General features: G+C 43.0%; 1 protein-coding gene and 1 long non-coding RNA gene across 2 annotated transcripts in view; both read right to left on the reverse strand.

Annotated features, from left to right (window-relative positions):
- The window catches only part of LOC119432761 (uncharacterized), a 172,193-nt gene that overhangs the window by 65,401 nt on the left and 92,134 nt on the right, over positions 1–14,658 (reverse strand). The window lies entirely within an intron of this gene.
- The window catches only part of LOC119433285 (uncharacterized), a 148,950-nt gene continuing 139,943 nt past the window's right edge, over positions 5,652–14,658 (reverse strand). The window contains exons 2-6 of the mRNA XM_049659060.1: positions 12,260–12,396; positions 11,385–11,490; positions 8,754–8,845; positions 7,772–7,880; positions 5,652–5,826 (exon numbers count right to left, since the gene is read on the reverse strand). Coding sequence (XP_049515017.1) covers positions 5,727–5,826; positions 7,772–7,880; positions 8,754–8,845; positions 11,385–11,490; positions 12,260–12,371 — 519 coding nt within the window. The 5' untranslated portion in view covers positions 12,372–12,396 and the 3' untranslated portion in view covers positions 5,652–5,726. The remainder of the gene's footprint in view (positions 5,827–7,771; positions 7,881–8,753; positions 8,846–11,384; positions 11,491–12,259; positions 12,397–14,658) is intronic.

Genomic DNA, 14,658 nt, shown 5'->3' on the forward strand with positions numbered 1-14,658 from the left:
GCTGCAAAGCTTCTTGCTGTTCGGTGTCATGTTTTTCATTGAAACAATTATCGCAGCAAAGCTTCTTGCTGTTCGGCGTGATGTTTTTCATTGAAACAATTCTCGCTACAAAGCTTCTTGCTGTTCGGCATGATGTTTTCATTGAAACAATTCTCGCTCCAAAGCTTCTTGCTGTTCGGTGTCATGTTTTTCATTGAAACAATTCTCGATGCAAAGTTTGTTGGTTTTCGGTGTCATGTTTTTCATTGAAACAATTCTCGCTACAAAGCTTCTTGCTGTTCGGTGTCATGCTTTTCATTGAAACAATTCTCGCTGCAAAGCTTCTTGCTGTTCGGTGTCGTGTTTTCATTGAAACAATTCTCGCTGCAAAGCTTCTTGCTGTTCGGCGTGATGTCTTTCATTGAAACAATTCTGGCTACAAAGCTTCTTGCTGTTCGGTGTCACGCTTTTCATTGAAACAATTCTCGCTGCAAAGCTTCTTGCCGTTCGGTGTCATGTTTTTCATTGAAACAATTCTCACTGCACAGCTTCTTGCTGTTCGGTGTCATGCTTTTCATTGAAACAATTCTCGATGCAAAGTTTGTTGGTTTTCGGTGTCATGTTTTTCATTGAAACAATTCTCGCTACAAAGCTTCTTGCTGTTCGGTGTCATGCTTTTCATTGAAACAATTCTCGCTGCAAAGCTTCTTGCTGTTCGGTGTCGTGTTTTCATTGAAACAATTCTCGCTGCAAAGCTTCTTGCTGTTCGGCGTGATGTCTTTCATTGAAACAATTCTGGCTACAAAGCTTCTTGCTGTTCGGTGTCACGCTTTTCATTGAAACAATTCTCGCTGCAAAGCTTCTTGCTGTTCGGTGTCATGTTTTTCATTGAAACTATTCTCGGCGCAAAGCTTCTTGCTGTTCGGTGTCATGTTTTTCATTGAAACAATTCTCGCTGCAAAGCTTCTTGCTGTTGGGTGTCATGTTTTTCTTTGAAACAATTCTCGCTACAAAGCTTCTTGCTGTTCGGTGTCATGTTTTTCACTGAAACATTTCTCGCTGTAAAGCTTCTTGCTGTTTGGTGTCATGTTTTTGATTGAAACAATTCTCGCTGCAAAGCTTCTTGCTGGTTGGTGTCATGTTTTTCATTGAAACAATTCTCGCTGCAAAGCTTCTTGCTGTGTGGTGGCATGTTTTTCATTGAAACAATTCTCGCTGCAAAGCTTCTTGCTGTTTGGTGGCATGTTTTTCATTGAAACAATTCTCGCTGCAAAGCTTCTTGCTGTTCGGTGTCATGTTTTTCATTGAAACAATTCTCGCTACAAAGCTTCTTGCTGTTCGGTGTCATGTTTTTGATTGAAACAATTCTCGCTGCAAAGCTTCTTGCTGGTTGGTGTCATGTTTTTCATTGAAACAATTCTCGCTGCAAAGCTTCTTGCTGTTTGGTGGCATGTTTTTCATTGAAACAATTCTCGCTGCAAAGCTTCTTGCTGTTTGGTGGCATGTTTTTCATTCAAACAATTCTCGCTGCAAAGCTTCTTGCTGTTCGGTGTCATGCTTTTCATTGAAACAATTCTCGATTTAAAGTTTGTTGCTTTTCGGTGTCATGTTTTTCATTGAAACAATTCTCGCTACAAAGCTTCTTGCTGTTCGGTGTCATGCTTTTCATTGAAACAATTCTCGCTGCAAAGTTCATTGCTTTTCGGTGTCATGTTTTTCATTGAAACAATTCTCGCTACAAAGCTTCTTGCTGTTCGGTGTCATGCTTTACATTGAAACAATTCTTGCTGCAAAGCTTCTTGCTGTTCGGTGTCGTGTTTTCATTGAAACAATTCTCACTGCAAAGCTTCTTGCCTTTCGGTGTCATGTTTATCATTGAAACAATTCTCGCTGCAACGCTTCTTGCTGTTCGGTGTCGTGTTTTCATTGAAACAATTCTCGCTGCAAAGCCTCTTGCCGTTCGGTGTCATGTTTTTCATTGAAACAATTCTCGCTGCAAGGCTTCTTGCTGTTCGGTGTCATGTTTTTCATTGAAACAATTCTCGCAGCAAAGCTTCTTGCTGTTCGGTGTCATGTTTTTGATTGAAACAATTCTCGCTGCAAAGCTTCTTGCTGGTTGGTGTCATGTTTTTCATTGAAACAATTCTCGCTGCAAAGCTTCTTGCTGTGTGGTGGCATGTTTTTCATTGAAACAATTCTCGCTGCAAAGCTTCTTGCTGTTTGGTGGCATGTTTTTCATTGAAACAATTCTCGCTGCAAAGCTTCTTGCTGTTCGGTGTCATGTTTTTCATTGAAACAATTCTCGCTACAAAGCTTCTTGCTGTTCGGTGTCATGTTTTTGATTGAAACAATTCTCGCTGCAAAGCTTCTTGCTGTTGGGTGTCATGTTTTTCTTTGAAACAATTCTCGCTACAAAGCTTCTTGCTGTTCGGTGTCATGTTTTTCACTGAAACATTTCTCGCTGTAAAGCTTCTTGCTGTTTGGTGTCATGTTTTTGATTGAAACAATTCTCGCTGCAAAGCTTCTTGCTGGTTGGTGTCATGTTTTTCATTGAAACAATTCTCGCTGCAAAGCTTCTTGCTGTTTGGTGGCATGTTTTTCATTGAAACAATTCTCGCTGCAAAGCTTCTTGCTGTTTGGTGGCATGTTTTTCATTGAAACAATTCTCGCTGCAAAGCTTCTTGCTGTTCGGTGTCATGTTTTTCATTGAAACAATTCTCGCTACAAAGCTTCTTGCTGTTCGGTGTCATGTTTTTGATTGAAACAATTCTCGCTGCAAAGCTTCTTGCTGGTTGGTGTCATGTTTTTCATTGAAACAATTCTCGCTGCAAAGCTTCTTGCTGTTTGGTGGCATGTTTTTCATTGAAACAATTCTCGCTGCAAAGCTTCTTGCTGTTTGGTGGCATGTTTTTCATTCAAACAATTCTCGCTGCAAAGCTTCTTGCTGTTCGGTGTCATGTTTTTCATTGAAACAATTCTCGCTACAAAGCTTCTTGCTGTTCGGTGTCATGTTTTTCATGGAACAATTCTTGCTGCAAAGCTTCTTGCTGTTAGGTGTCATGTTTTTCATTGAAACAGTTCTCGCTGCAAAGCTTCTTGCTGTTCGGTGTCATGTTTTTCTTTGAAACAATTCTCGCTACAAAGCTTCTTGCTGTTCTGTGTCATGTTTTTCATTGAAACAATTCTCGCTGCAAAGCTTCTTGCTGTTTGGTGGCATGTTTTCATTGAAACAATTCTCGCTGCAAAGCTTCTTGCTGTTTGGTGTCATGTTTTTCATTGAAACAATTCTCGCTGCAAAGCTTCTTGCTGTTTGGTGTCATGTTTTTCATCGAAACAATTCTCGCTGCAAAGCTTCTTGCTGTTCGGTGTCATGTTTTTCATTGAAACAATTCGCCGCTGTTAGTGATTGCGCGGACCCCACCTTTGTAATCTTCGCCAATGGCTTCGAAGCTCGCAAAGCACGGCGCGTTCCATAATGCCAGTTTCCGAAAGTCAGCTTCACTTCGTTATAGCAGTGTTACGCGGTGAAACATACTCGATGTATTGAAGTAAAACGTACCATGAGTGGAAAGGGGACAATTTTCACGGAACACGGAATGTATTCCTTAATTTTACACGTGTGCACCCGCCGTCTCCTATCACAGTACGAGCACCGATACGCCTAATGAGTATACTGGCAGGCCTTTAAAGCTATTTCGGACGTGCTCCTGGTGATTTGTGACCTTGGGGCAGTAAAAGGCACGGACTCATTTTTTTCGCACTGGCTACTTTCTCGGACGTTTTCACGGTCGCTAGAGCGTCCGAAAAATTTGATGTTGACTGTACAACGGCTTTATTCGCTAAAGATCAAGTGGCTGTGCTTCTAAATGACACATGCAAACCCAGTTCTCCTTGTGGAAGAATTTCGACACCTTTCAAGCCAGCCACACAGCCACAAGCTCAAGCAGAAGTAGAAAGGTACTCGCATCATTTGACTCTGCACTGAATGTAAGACGCGCGTCGCTGGTGGCAAGAGCAAGGGGCAGGAGCTTGCGCCTATGTTGGGTGATCTTGCAAGGTTATACCTGGCAATACCAGCCACAAGCCTGTCTACCGAGCACATGTTCTCAGTGCCCGGTGCAGTTGTTACTAGCAGGAGAGCATGTCTACTTCCGGGACATGTTGAGCAGCTCGCGTTTTTCCATGACAACATTCAGTGATTCAACTTGCAGCCATCCATTCAGTTAAACAGCTGTACTGGGCTGTTCTTTTTAGCGGGAAGCTTTCTGTGCCTCTTCTCCCGACTTTCCTGGCGTTGCTGCTACTGTGAAAGTCTTGCCGCGCGTGCCGCTGGGTTTCTTGCAACATAACCAGATGGCGCTCGCCTCCGCGGAGCCCTGCCGGCGCCGCCACGGCGGCGTTTCATAGTTTGTGCGTATTGTACTTGCTGTGGTTGCTTTCCTATGGGACGGGTGCTGGGCTGTGGAAGTAGCGTGCTGGGCTTTGATAGTGCAAACATTATAATCGTCCATAGCCTGAAGAGAGCGCTTGGAGCTGCCGTCTCAACAGTGTGTTGGTCACGTATGCAGAAGGAGCACGTAAACACGCGCCAGCAAAACGGCTTCAAAACGGGCGCACAGCGTCGAGGTCACCCAGCCCCGAAAGAAGCGTCGCGCGGAACAGAAGCGCCTTCGGTATACGCCGCGAAACGTAGTGCAGACCGCGAATGTAGGTATACAATGTAGTATACATATGATTATAATGATTAATTGAATTACGTACAGCACCTTAATTCAATTAAAGTTTAACACTTCTGCCACGATCCGATGTACTATGTCAGGCAATGGTAATGCTCAACCTCTGGGAGATCATGAACAATGACGCAAAACAACGCCTCAAGCAAGCACGTCTGTCTGTGTGTTCTGTTGACTACAAGACGAGCAGCAGTGGTGCACGCAAGGTAGCGTTTGACATCAACTCACCGCTCTCGTGCTGGACTAAACGCTGAAGAAACTACACATTCGCCGCCAACATCACCGCTAATTATTGTCAATCAAAGCAAGCAGCATACAAAGCTTCGCTTACATCTATTCCCACAGTGAGTGGGATCCGGATATTTTTTCTAGGAACAACTAAGTGGACGTACACTAGTTGAGCAATGAATTTGATTTTTGGCCATGTTTTGCAGTACATTCTTTTCGGTAATTTAACGTGGAAGCATTAGAAAAATATTCGAAAAATATTCAGTTCGATTTGCACTCCAACTTTACTATTCGATTTCGCTTCGCACCCAAATTTTTGCTATTCGAACAGCGATAGTTAAAACAAAAAAGAAAAAATCCACAAATGTAAACTCCATGGCCATGCACAAACGTAAACAATGTGTTCTAATTTTTCTAGATGTGAAACTGTGTTTGGGCATTACGTGTTTAACAAGATACTTTGCTATTTAAGAAATTAGACGTATTATTTTTATTTGACGATTACTATAGCGCATAACAGGGTAAGGGGAGATCACAGGGAGAGGCCTTCGTCCTGCAGTGGGCATAAATATCGGCTGATGATGGTGATGATGATAGCGCAAAACAATATATCAAGATATAGAAAAAAGACACATTGACGAAAGCAGAACTTTAGCAACACTGTCTTGTTGCCCTATTCGTTCAACAATTACGATGACTGAATTGGTTGGTAACAACTTTATTGGTAGTCCTGCAGAGCCAACGCTTGAAAATTTTGAAGCGATGATTGAATTCGCTGCAAAATTTTTAACCTGCACAAACTTTCGCAACGCCGCAGCATGCCGGATATGGCGCGCATTTGTCCACTTGAGAAGCACTGCATTTCGGGTCCGTGTACGTTTGGCATCTGTCAGAGGTGTACATTCATTATAATACGTCAAAAAGCGTTTATAAGAACACATGAAAAGCATTTATTACAACGCGGCAATGGCCAATCGAGACTAGTTTAACTTGGCTTAACCAAGCAGCACGGTGTAAGCTGAAGAAGGCGCTCATGTCTAATTTTTCTCTATATGAGAATCACACAGCCGTCCATCTCTGTCGATCCGATGGTTTCCACGATAGCGAACGTATGCCATGAAATTTCATTGCCATTGCAATAATACGGACAATCGAGGTGATTTCGCGTCAATAACAGGCGCCGTCGTTGGCCCCGGCACCACTGTCTCCATGCTGTCTCGATTTCGGTGGCGCACGCGCGGCCCACGCGTGGATGGTTTGGAGGTTTCCAGAGACGCGAGACAGGCGTAGCGCAGTCGCCTGCAAAAACGACGAAGTCAAGTGGACGGACACCCCACTCATTCGATTCTTCCGAAGAACTGGGGCAGCGTTTTGCCTTCCACTGCGGGCACGAGCACGGTGCGCATAAACTAACTTTCCTGCTCTGCAGCTGAGTGCATACCACGCTGTGGTACACATATAAATAAACAGTACACTTCCAGCTACAAACGCTCACAGTTCTCTTTCTGTCTCATCTTACGCATCACTGAAGTTCGACGCCTGCAACGCCTGTGGCAAGGCTCCTCATCGCACGAGCGATGCGAGGAGGATGGGGAAGGAAAGAAGGAAGAGAAGGTAAGGAAGTCAACCAGACGCACGTCCGGTTTCGTACCCTACACGGGGGAAGGGGTTTAAGGGATGGAAAGAAAGAAAAGAGAGAGAGGGAGGAAGCTGCTCTCAGTGTGAACACGTGCGGATATTCATCGCTTCACGCCTACAATCGGTCACTCAGGCCGATTTCATGAATCGTAGTAATGCCCGCGTCGCTTTGTAAGCCTGTGACGTGTGGGGCCATGGTCCAGGAATCTTTGTCTCTGAAAGCGATCTGCTGTCTAACCAGTTCAATAGCCCCCCCCCCCCCCCCCCCCCCCCCCCCCCCCCCCATGGCTGCCAAGCTCCGTTTGTATTTTGCAGCAGCAGTCGCCGTGTGCGTTGTTGTCGCGCCAAGATATCACCCCGTGTATTGCTTAACACAGTCTTATGAGCTTACGTGCAATGTCAAACTTGGCTATCGCTTTCAAAGTTAAAGCAGAAAGTCGGGCTAATTGGTAGCGAGCATAAGACATGATTACTAGCGTAACAAGATAACGACGAATGAAAGAACACCGGACCACGCTAGCGTTGTTCCATGTTCTTTCTTTAGTCCCTGTCTTGTTATGCTAGTAATCAGGTCTCATCACTTTCAATGCTTCTCCCTTCGCACGCAACTGCTCATTTATTTCTTTTTTCAATCAGTGCAAACTAAGTACATGTGTTGCACAAATTTCAAAATTTCTGTGATTATTCTAAAAGTTCTTAGAATGCCGTCTTTGCAGCAAGCACATTTCCATGCTAATAATGGAGTGTCATGGTAAGAATATTCGTAGCGTAAGACAACAGTGCCTCAGCAGGCCGCACTTCATTTTGACCTAACCTAAACAAAACTAAATTATCATAGTCTAACCCCACCTAAGCGGCAGTTATTAAAATACTGAATTTTTTTACAATTATTTTGCCAACATTGCTCTTTTGTCCAACTGGCTGTTGGTTAGGAATGTCATTCCTGGAATTTTTGTCCACTAATGTACAGAATAGAGCCAGACATCTTGATATATTTACTATATGCGCGCGTAAATTTCTTTCGGGCATTTGAAAATTTTGAGGATTTACACACGTTTGCCTTGCTCTTAATATTTAGTGATTTTCAGCGAACAAAAAAACCTGTTTGCCTTATGTGCGTGCTTGCCAATAGCGCCAAAATATGCTAGCAGTAATATTTATTGCGGCCTTCCTGGCAAAAGCTGGCTACTTACGTCTGTGTGACAAGTATTCCGTTCTTGCAAATGTACCTCACGCATGGATCCCTCAAGTTGAGTTCATCTCCATTCTTCAACAGTCTACCGTCGCGGGTGAGACACATGTCTGCATATTGAACGTTGTGGTATATTAAGCTTCTGCTTTCAATTTTAAGCACGGGATTTACAAGGTCAGAATGAAGAAAAAGTGCTAAAGTATCTTGTTCTCTCTTCAATATACCAACATTTTTCTCTTGTCAAACATTTAATAATTCACGGACAAGTGTGCACTTAATTCTCACATGTTGTTAATTCTAATTGAAGCACAATTTTGCCCCTCACAGTTTCAAATTTTTTATGTTTAGAATTTTCTCGGCGTGAAGTGAATTTGTTGCAGCTCTTGTAGAGTTGCCGTAGCTGTGTAGAATGTATTGTAGTGTCGCTTGTAGCACTTTGTGCCTATTTATTTATTTCACCTGGAATAATTTTTTAACTGGCTTTTTGAGATGGTGCCATTCCGGCCCACCATGTAACATACTTCAAGACGGAAGTATTACTTGGTGTGAAAAAACACAATGTTCGGTAAGATAATAAGAATATTTTCCTATTTCATGTACAAATCATTCGCCACAAATATATGTTATCATTACCTAATTGACGAGAAGTAATGAAATCATATTCCTTTAGCGAAAGTACTCGCGTGCCAGTATTGTTTTCGGTGTATTTTATCTTCAGACTATGGTGTTATGAACTGCATATTTATTTCAGTTTGTATTTCACCAAAAGCTTCCCACAAATAATGAAGGACAAAACTAACTGCAAGAGGCACAATAAAGATGCCATGAGATCTTTATGTAACCACGTTAGCCTAGTTTATACATCACACTTACATGTTAACTAAAAGTGAACATCACAGAATATGAGAACAACGTGACAACGCTCAACTTTTTACAGCTGGCAATAATTCATGAGTCTGCAATGCATCATAACGAGGACTCACATGTCTTTATGTTGCAAGTAGTATTGCAGCATAATGGCAGAGGTTGCCGCTCTTTTGAGCTTAGGTAACAGCCTTCCGGGATATCTCCGCACCTAAAAGGAACCCAACCGTTTTTAACCGTTTCTTTTCCTGCGTTAGCAAGTCACAATATTCCAGAATACAGCCTAATAAGATAGCGACGGAAAGCTATTTTCATTCAGATGTGTCTATAGACTACACATAAAGCTTAATATGCAAGAGACCCAACTAAACGCCAGTAAGAAAACCTCTATACTGTGCGTTAATTTGAAGTAAACATATATAGTGATAGAAATACATATCACTTGAAGATGTTCAATTCGCAGTTGTGATGACGTCTGCAAAAATACGTTTCAATTACATCTCAAGGACGCCGTACTTTTGAGGTCATATTATCCACGCAGTAGTTAATACGAAGCGCTACTGGGTCCTAAATTTCTTTAAAGTAGGATTTTGACACAAAACCTTAATCCTGGCGTGCTTCTGGAAGGTACCTGTATTGCTGAGCACTGTGAGTCCCCCTAGGAACAAAACATTTCTTCCAGGTAAGTATTCACATCAAACGTATTTGTATGCTATTTGAAGAAAACTGTTTTATCCCCTCCTGGTACGTTCATGCTTTTAACTCGATTAAGAACATTTTCCCATGATCCGGTACAGTAGTGTGATCTATACAGAGGCACTGGTAAAACAATATAACATATATCATTATAGAGTTATTTTTTCGTGACACAGTTCAAAGGTAGTTCAATAAAAAACGAGCCTCCAGGAAAATACACAAGTAACCCTGTTTTAGGTATCCGCCGAGGCCTCCCGGCATACTTTCCGACGCGACTGCAAAATTGGGCAATGTTCTGCCCAGTCCAACTTTTCAAACAGCCCGCAGAAACGGGCCTGATAAATCTCGAAACAACTTGAATCTATTAACTTGATGGTGTGTGTCGAGGTGCGACAAACTCAATCCTCCGTAGCGCACACAATGAAATAGTATGGTTCGCCTTGTGTGCTCCCACGTAGATCCCCAAATGAAAACGGCGGGGACTCTGTGCAACTTTTGCACATTCACACGCGCACAATGAGTTACTTGCATTATATACCAAAGTTTGCCTATTAAAAAAAATTACACATGGCTGCTCTCGCAAAAATTGTCCACTAAAAGCACTTTAGGTTGTCAGCCTTTTCGCGCATTTCGACAACTTTCCGCCGCCACAACGGCTATCTTTATAATTTTCCAATGGCACTCCCAAATAGGTTGCTGGAGTCGTATACCACCTGATGTTGCAGCAAATGATTGGAGTCGTTAATTGGCCAGTATTCATGCCAAAATCCCAAGCACTTTCCCCAGTTGATTGCGCTGCCACTAACCCCACAGAAGGCTTTGATGGTCATTAATGACGCTTTCATGATGAGCACAGCACAAAATAGTGCTATGTCGTGTGTATATGCAAGCAGACGTACATCCGTTGCTTGGAGACTAAATAATCGTATGGTGGGGCTATTGATTATGTTCAAACAAAAAGATTCAACGTACATGGAAAAAAAGCAATGGCGACACAGGGCAACCCTGACCAATACCTCCTCTAACTGACTTACCGAGCGTTCCACTTTGATGCGCGCTCCAACCACCGTATTTACAATCAAACACGTCGTTCAACCTCTGTATGCCATGGCTACATCCTCCCTTAAAACGGATCCTACGTTCACGTGTTCTAATATAGCTACCGCGAGGTACTCTATCAAACACTTTTTCGAGATCTAGCTGTAGCCTTGCGCTGCTGTCAGAATTATCATCACAACACTCCGAAACGGACCGGGATTTATGTATATTTGTAACTGTTGAACCACCTTTTGTGCCACAAGTTTGATGGTCGCCGACTAATTCTTGTGTTACAGTTTGCAGCCTCTTATCAAGAATATTCATGACGCACGGCGGATCCACGGCTGTGGTTGACTAAATCTGTGCCTATAGTGCGTGCGTCATTGCGCCCGTCACTTCGCAGCCGTCTGGCTGACTAAACGTGCGGCCTAGTGCGTGCGTCGTTAGGCTAGTGACGACGCAGCCAATGGGTAGGAGGTGGCGACAGGTCATGAGTGTAAAAAATGAGTGTATGAAATAACACGTATTAATTTGCAATTGAACGCCGCTGAGCGGTCATTCGAGTTATCAACTACTCGCGGGCGAGCGAGTGCGTTGCCAAGCTTGGCGCGTTTTCATTTGGCCTTACCGAGGCGCAGTCAGAACGCAGGCCACAGCTTGCGCAGAGAAGGAACGCGCGCAAAAGAAATCTCCAAAGGGACTTTAATGCTTTCGCATTCCCACACGTAAGCAATGATAAGTGTCTCTGCCGATTTTTTTGGTTCAATGTGTGATGGACAAGCATATTGCACTGCCGAAATAGAGCTGAAATGAAACGTGCATTCTACATATAAAATGATGGTGCTGATTTGTCGTGAGCTGTAGGGTCCTTTGTTCATAATATTTGTACAAAATGTGGGAGATGGTTGAAAGATGGAAGAGAAACCCAAGACGTTAGTAGGAAACACTGGGATCAGCGCATTTTTTTTCTGTCTACCCACTTGTTTCAATGTCACCGCGTTAAACTTTCAACGTACTTCGTTACCACCACAACTTTGCTATCAGCATAGCAAGTCCGTCGTTCACATTTGTCTGATACGTTCCAGGTCAAACGAAATTTTTCATTCTGGTAGAAGCATTCCTCTGCAAGAAATGATTGTAGGGTACTTAGATACGTATATGATACAGACACAATTAACTTTGCCAATTATTCATTTTTTCATGTGTTTACAAACCCTATGGAAAATTTATGCTCAGAAGCAATGCCTTAACTCCTTAGTAGACATTGCCTATGCTCGGTAAAATTGCTTCTTAACACGTAAATTATGTTCGGCACAAAATTCTTCCCGAATTTGTCTTTTTCTCCCATTCAGTCAAGTTACTTGGCATGCACAACATTTTAGACTCATTTATTGCTTCATTTGTGCTTTACGTGCTTCACCTGATCTAAGCACAGACATCAGAAAACAAGCATTATGTGCACTATAATAATTTTGATAACCATGGAGTATTAGACACCATACTAGGCAAGATAGGAAAAAACTTTTCAATAGTCCTTATTTTATCCAACTGGCGTTATTGACAATATACAATAAAATAATAGCTCATGCATAGTATATGTAGTCATACTTCTTTAGCTCAGTGCAAGAACCAAATGTGCTGTCAATTCTGACAACATATATTTCATTCTATTACCTTGCTATGACCTTTACCGTTGAACAAGACATACAAGGCGAGCTTGGTGCCCTGTGATTATGTCATACTCTCTCGCCAAACAGCATCTTAGAATTTGATCTTTCCCCCCGTATGTGAGTGCTAATACCAGCCATGTGCCACTGAGCAACATCTACTAGAATCCCCGATGATGGGTGTCTTCGCAAAGCAACGCAGCTTGCCAGGCATTAGCGCTTACCTCCCAACGTGGTGACACCATCAATAGGAGTAATTTTCAAGTTCAAAAATGACAAGGCTTCACTGTGGGATATGAAGAAAAGCACAATAATGAGCGCTCCGTCAGCTAGCATGACACCACGTTATTTGTATTAGCATCTGAAAGAAATAATGAAATAGCTCTTTACTGCGCCGAATAAAATGTACCTCTACTGCATTCTTGCAGAGAAGCGCTAAGTGACAGCAACGCTGAATATTTCCTCGCTAACTGACTTACAAAAGTAATCTTGAGTAACTCGTTAATCATAAATGCAATAAGAGGGTGACAGATGGAGTAGCACAGTGTGGTATAAAAGGTACAAACAGGGATAAAGTGCCCCAGAAAGACTGGCCTACGTTTCCATAGGTGTGTCTATTTTTGTTTTGAAAAAGATAGGCCCACCTATCGAAACGCCGTCCAGCCATTCTGAGGCACCTCATCCCTGTTTGTAACTTTTACACCATAGTACCATCAAGCGTCTGGTTCTCGGTAGATGCAGAGACGTCTTAGAAGAGTAAGCAAAAACAATGACGCTACGTATCTTACGAAATAACTTTTTCTAGTCACTCCTCCTTCAAGCGTTAAAGCAGACGCTTTATATTCCACCGTCCGGTTTACGAAGGTTGAACTAGCCGTCACTATTGAAAGAACGATATAGGACAATGACTCTTGCGCATCAATATATTAATACTCCATAGGAGCTGTATGATATATAGGTGCGGTGGGAAGGGGAGAAGCTGCTGTCACTCTGAATCAATGTACGAAGCACGGGCCGAAAGTACCATTCCTCTCAATGGAAAACCCCCGGTTACTGAAGCAATCACCAAAGCAGACAAGCCATTCATGAACTTTGCCGCCTGAGAAATAGTTCTGGCTCCCATGGTACACAAGTTAACTAGCCATTAGACTCTCATATATAGTGGTTGGAGCATCATAAACCTGAGCCATGTGGCTCAGGTTTAATTCTGGAAGTTCCTAGGTGCTTTAGATACAGTTTGTCTTGGCAGGTGAGGTATTGCAAGTAGCGCCTGGCAGCCACCTTGTGTGGAGTGTAGTAGCTGCAGGCTTCGCGCAGGCATAAAAAAGCATCGAATGTGATATGATTCATAAATACTGACAGGATTGGCATGCCTCCATTGGTCAAAAACATTATCAATTAATTCTTATCTTCAAAAGCAGTTTCAGTACGTCTTGACAGGGTATGAATGCGATCGTTCACAACAAAGAATGGCTTGGCCAAAGGCTCTATGCTGATACCATAACAATTCCTGCTCTTCCTTTCATCTTGTGCGGATGATGTGTTGTGTTTAGTGGCGCAAGGGCCAGATATGGCCAAAGAGCGCCATGCAAGTGATGTGTGACGATGTAATGTCGATGCAATGGGCAGATTGATTGCAATAGGTAGATGTTACATGGCTGTAAAAGGGCCTAAAAATGACTCACTGTAAAAGTGCGTAAAATACATAGGTGTTAAAATAATGAACATGATAGTGAGGTGTGCTGTGACTATAAAGGATAAGTAGCGCCATCATAATAAAATTTACGAGTACGGAACTAGCACTACCGTCTCACGAGGCCCTTAAACGCAAGGGTACTGAGGCATGTGCTCTATGAAAACTACTATCGCAGGAGCACCCTCTGGCGAGAGGGTGCGCTACGAGATTGCTGGGCTAATAACATGTAGCACTACATCATTTACGTAGTTGAGAACTACTTTCACATTAAAGAATGGTTCTGAGCCCAGAAACAATGTTGGATGTAGTGGGATATGGTAACGAAAGGCTTGCGCAAAGTGCTTTTTCCGTTCGGTTTCTGCTTTCTTACACTCGACAAGTACGTGGAGGACGGTGAGCATTTCACCACATCTTCCACATAGTGGAGGTTCGTTGCCAGTGAGTAGGTAATTATGGGTACCAAATGTGTGCCCTATACGCAGTCGGCAGAACAAGACACCAATTCGTCGCGTTTTCGTTATGGAGGGCCAGAAACCTATTTGTGGCTTATTCACATGAAGCTTGTTATTTGTTTCTGCGTCCCACAAGCGTTGCCAGTGGCTTCGCAGTTTCTTTCGTAAGAAAGGCTTCAGGTCTGTGGCAGGAGCAGCAGCAGTAGGAGTAGCTTGCGATGTAATTGTTGTGGCCATTTGGTCTGCGATGTGGCCATTGCCCTCGATGCCTCTATGGCCAGGCACCCAGCATATAATAACATGCTGGTTAGATATATATGCTGTACACAGAACGGAATACAGCTCACCGAGAATAGAATTTTTGTGTTTGCAGAATGACATTAGGGCCTTTACAACGCTTAGGGAGTCCGTAAATATATCATCTTGTGCGGAGTCTGCCGGATATTGAGAGCATCCGATTTCTCCTCCACGCGCG

This window comes from Dermacentor silvarum, chromosome 11, assembly GCF_013339745.2.
Source record: "Dermacentor silvarum isolate Dsil-2018 chromosome 11, BIME_Dsil_1.4, whole genome shotgun sequence".
NCBI classification, from domain to species: Eukaryota; Metazoa; Arthropoda; class Arachnida; order Ixodida; family Ixodidae; genus Dermacentor; species Dermacentor silvarum.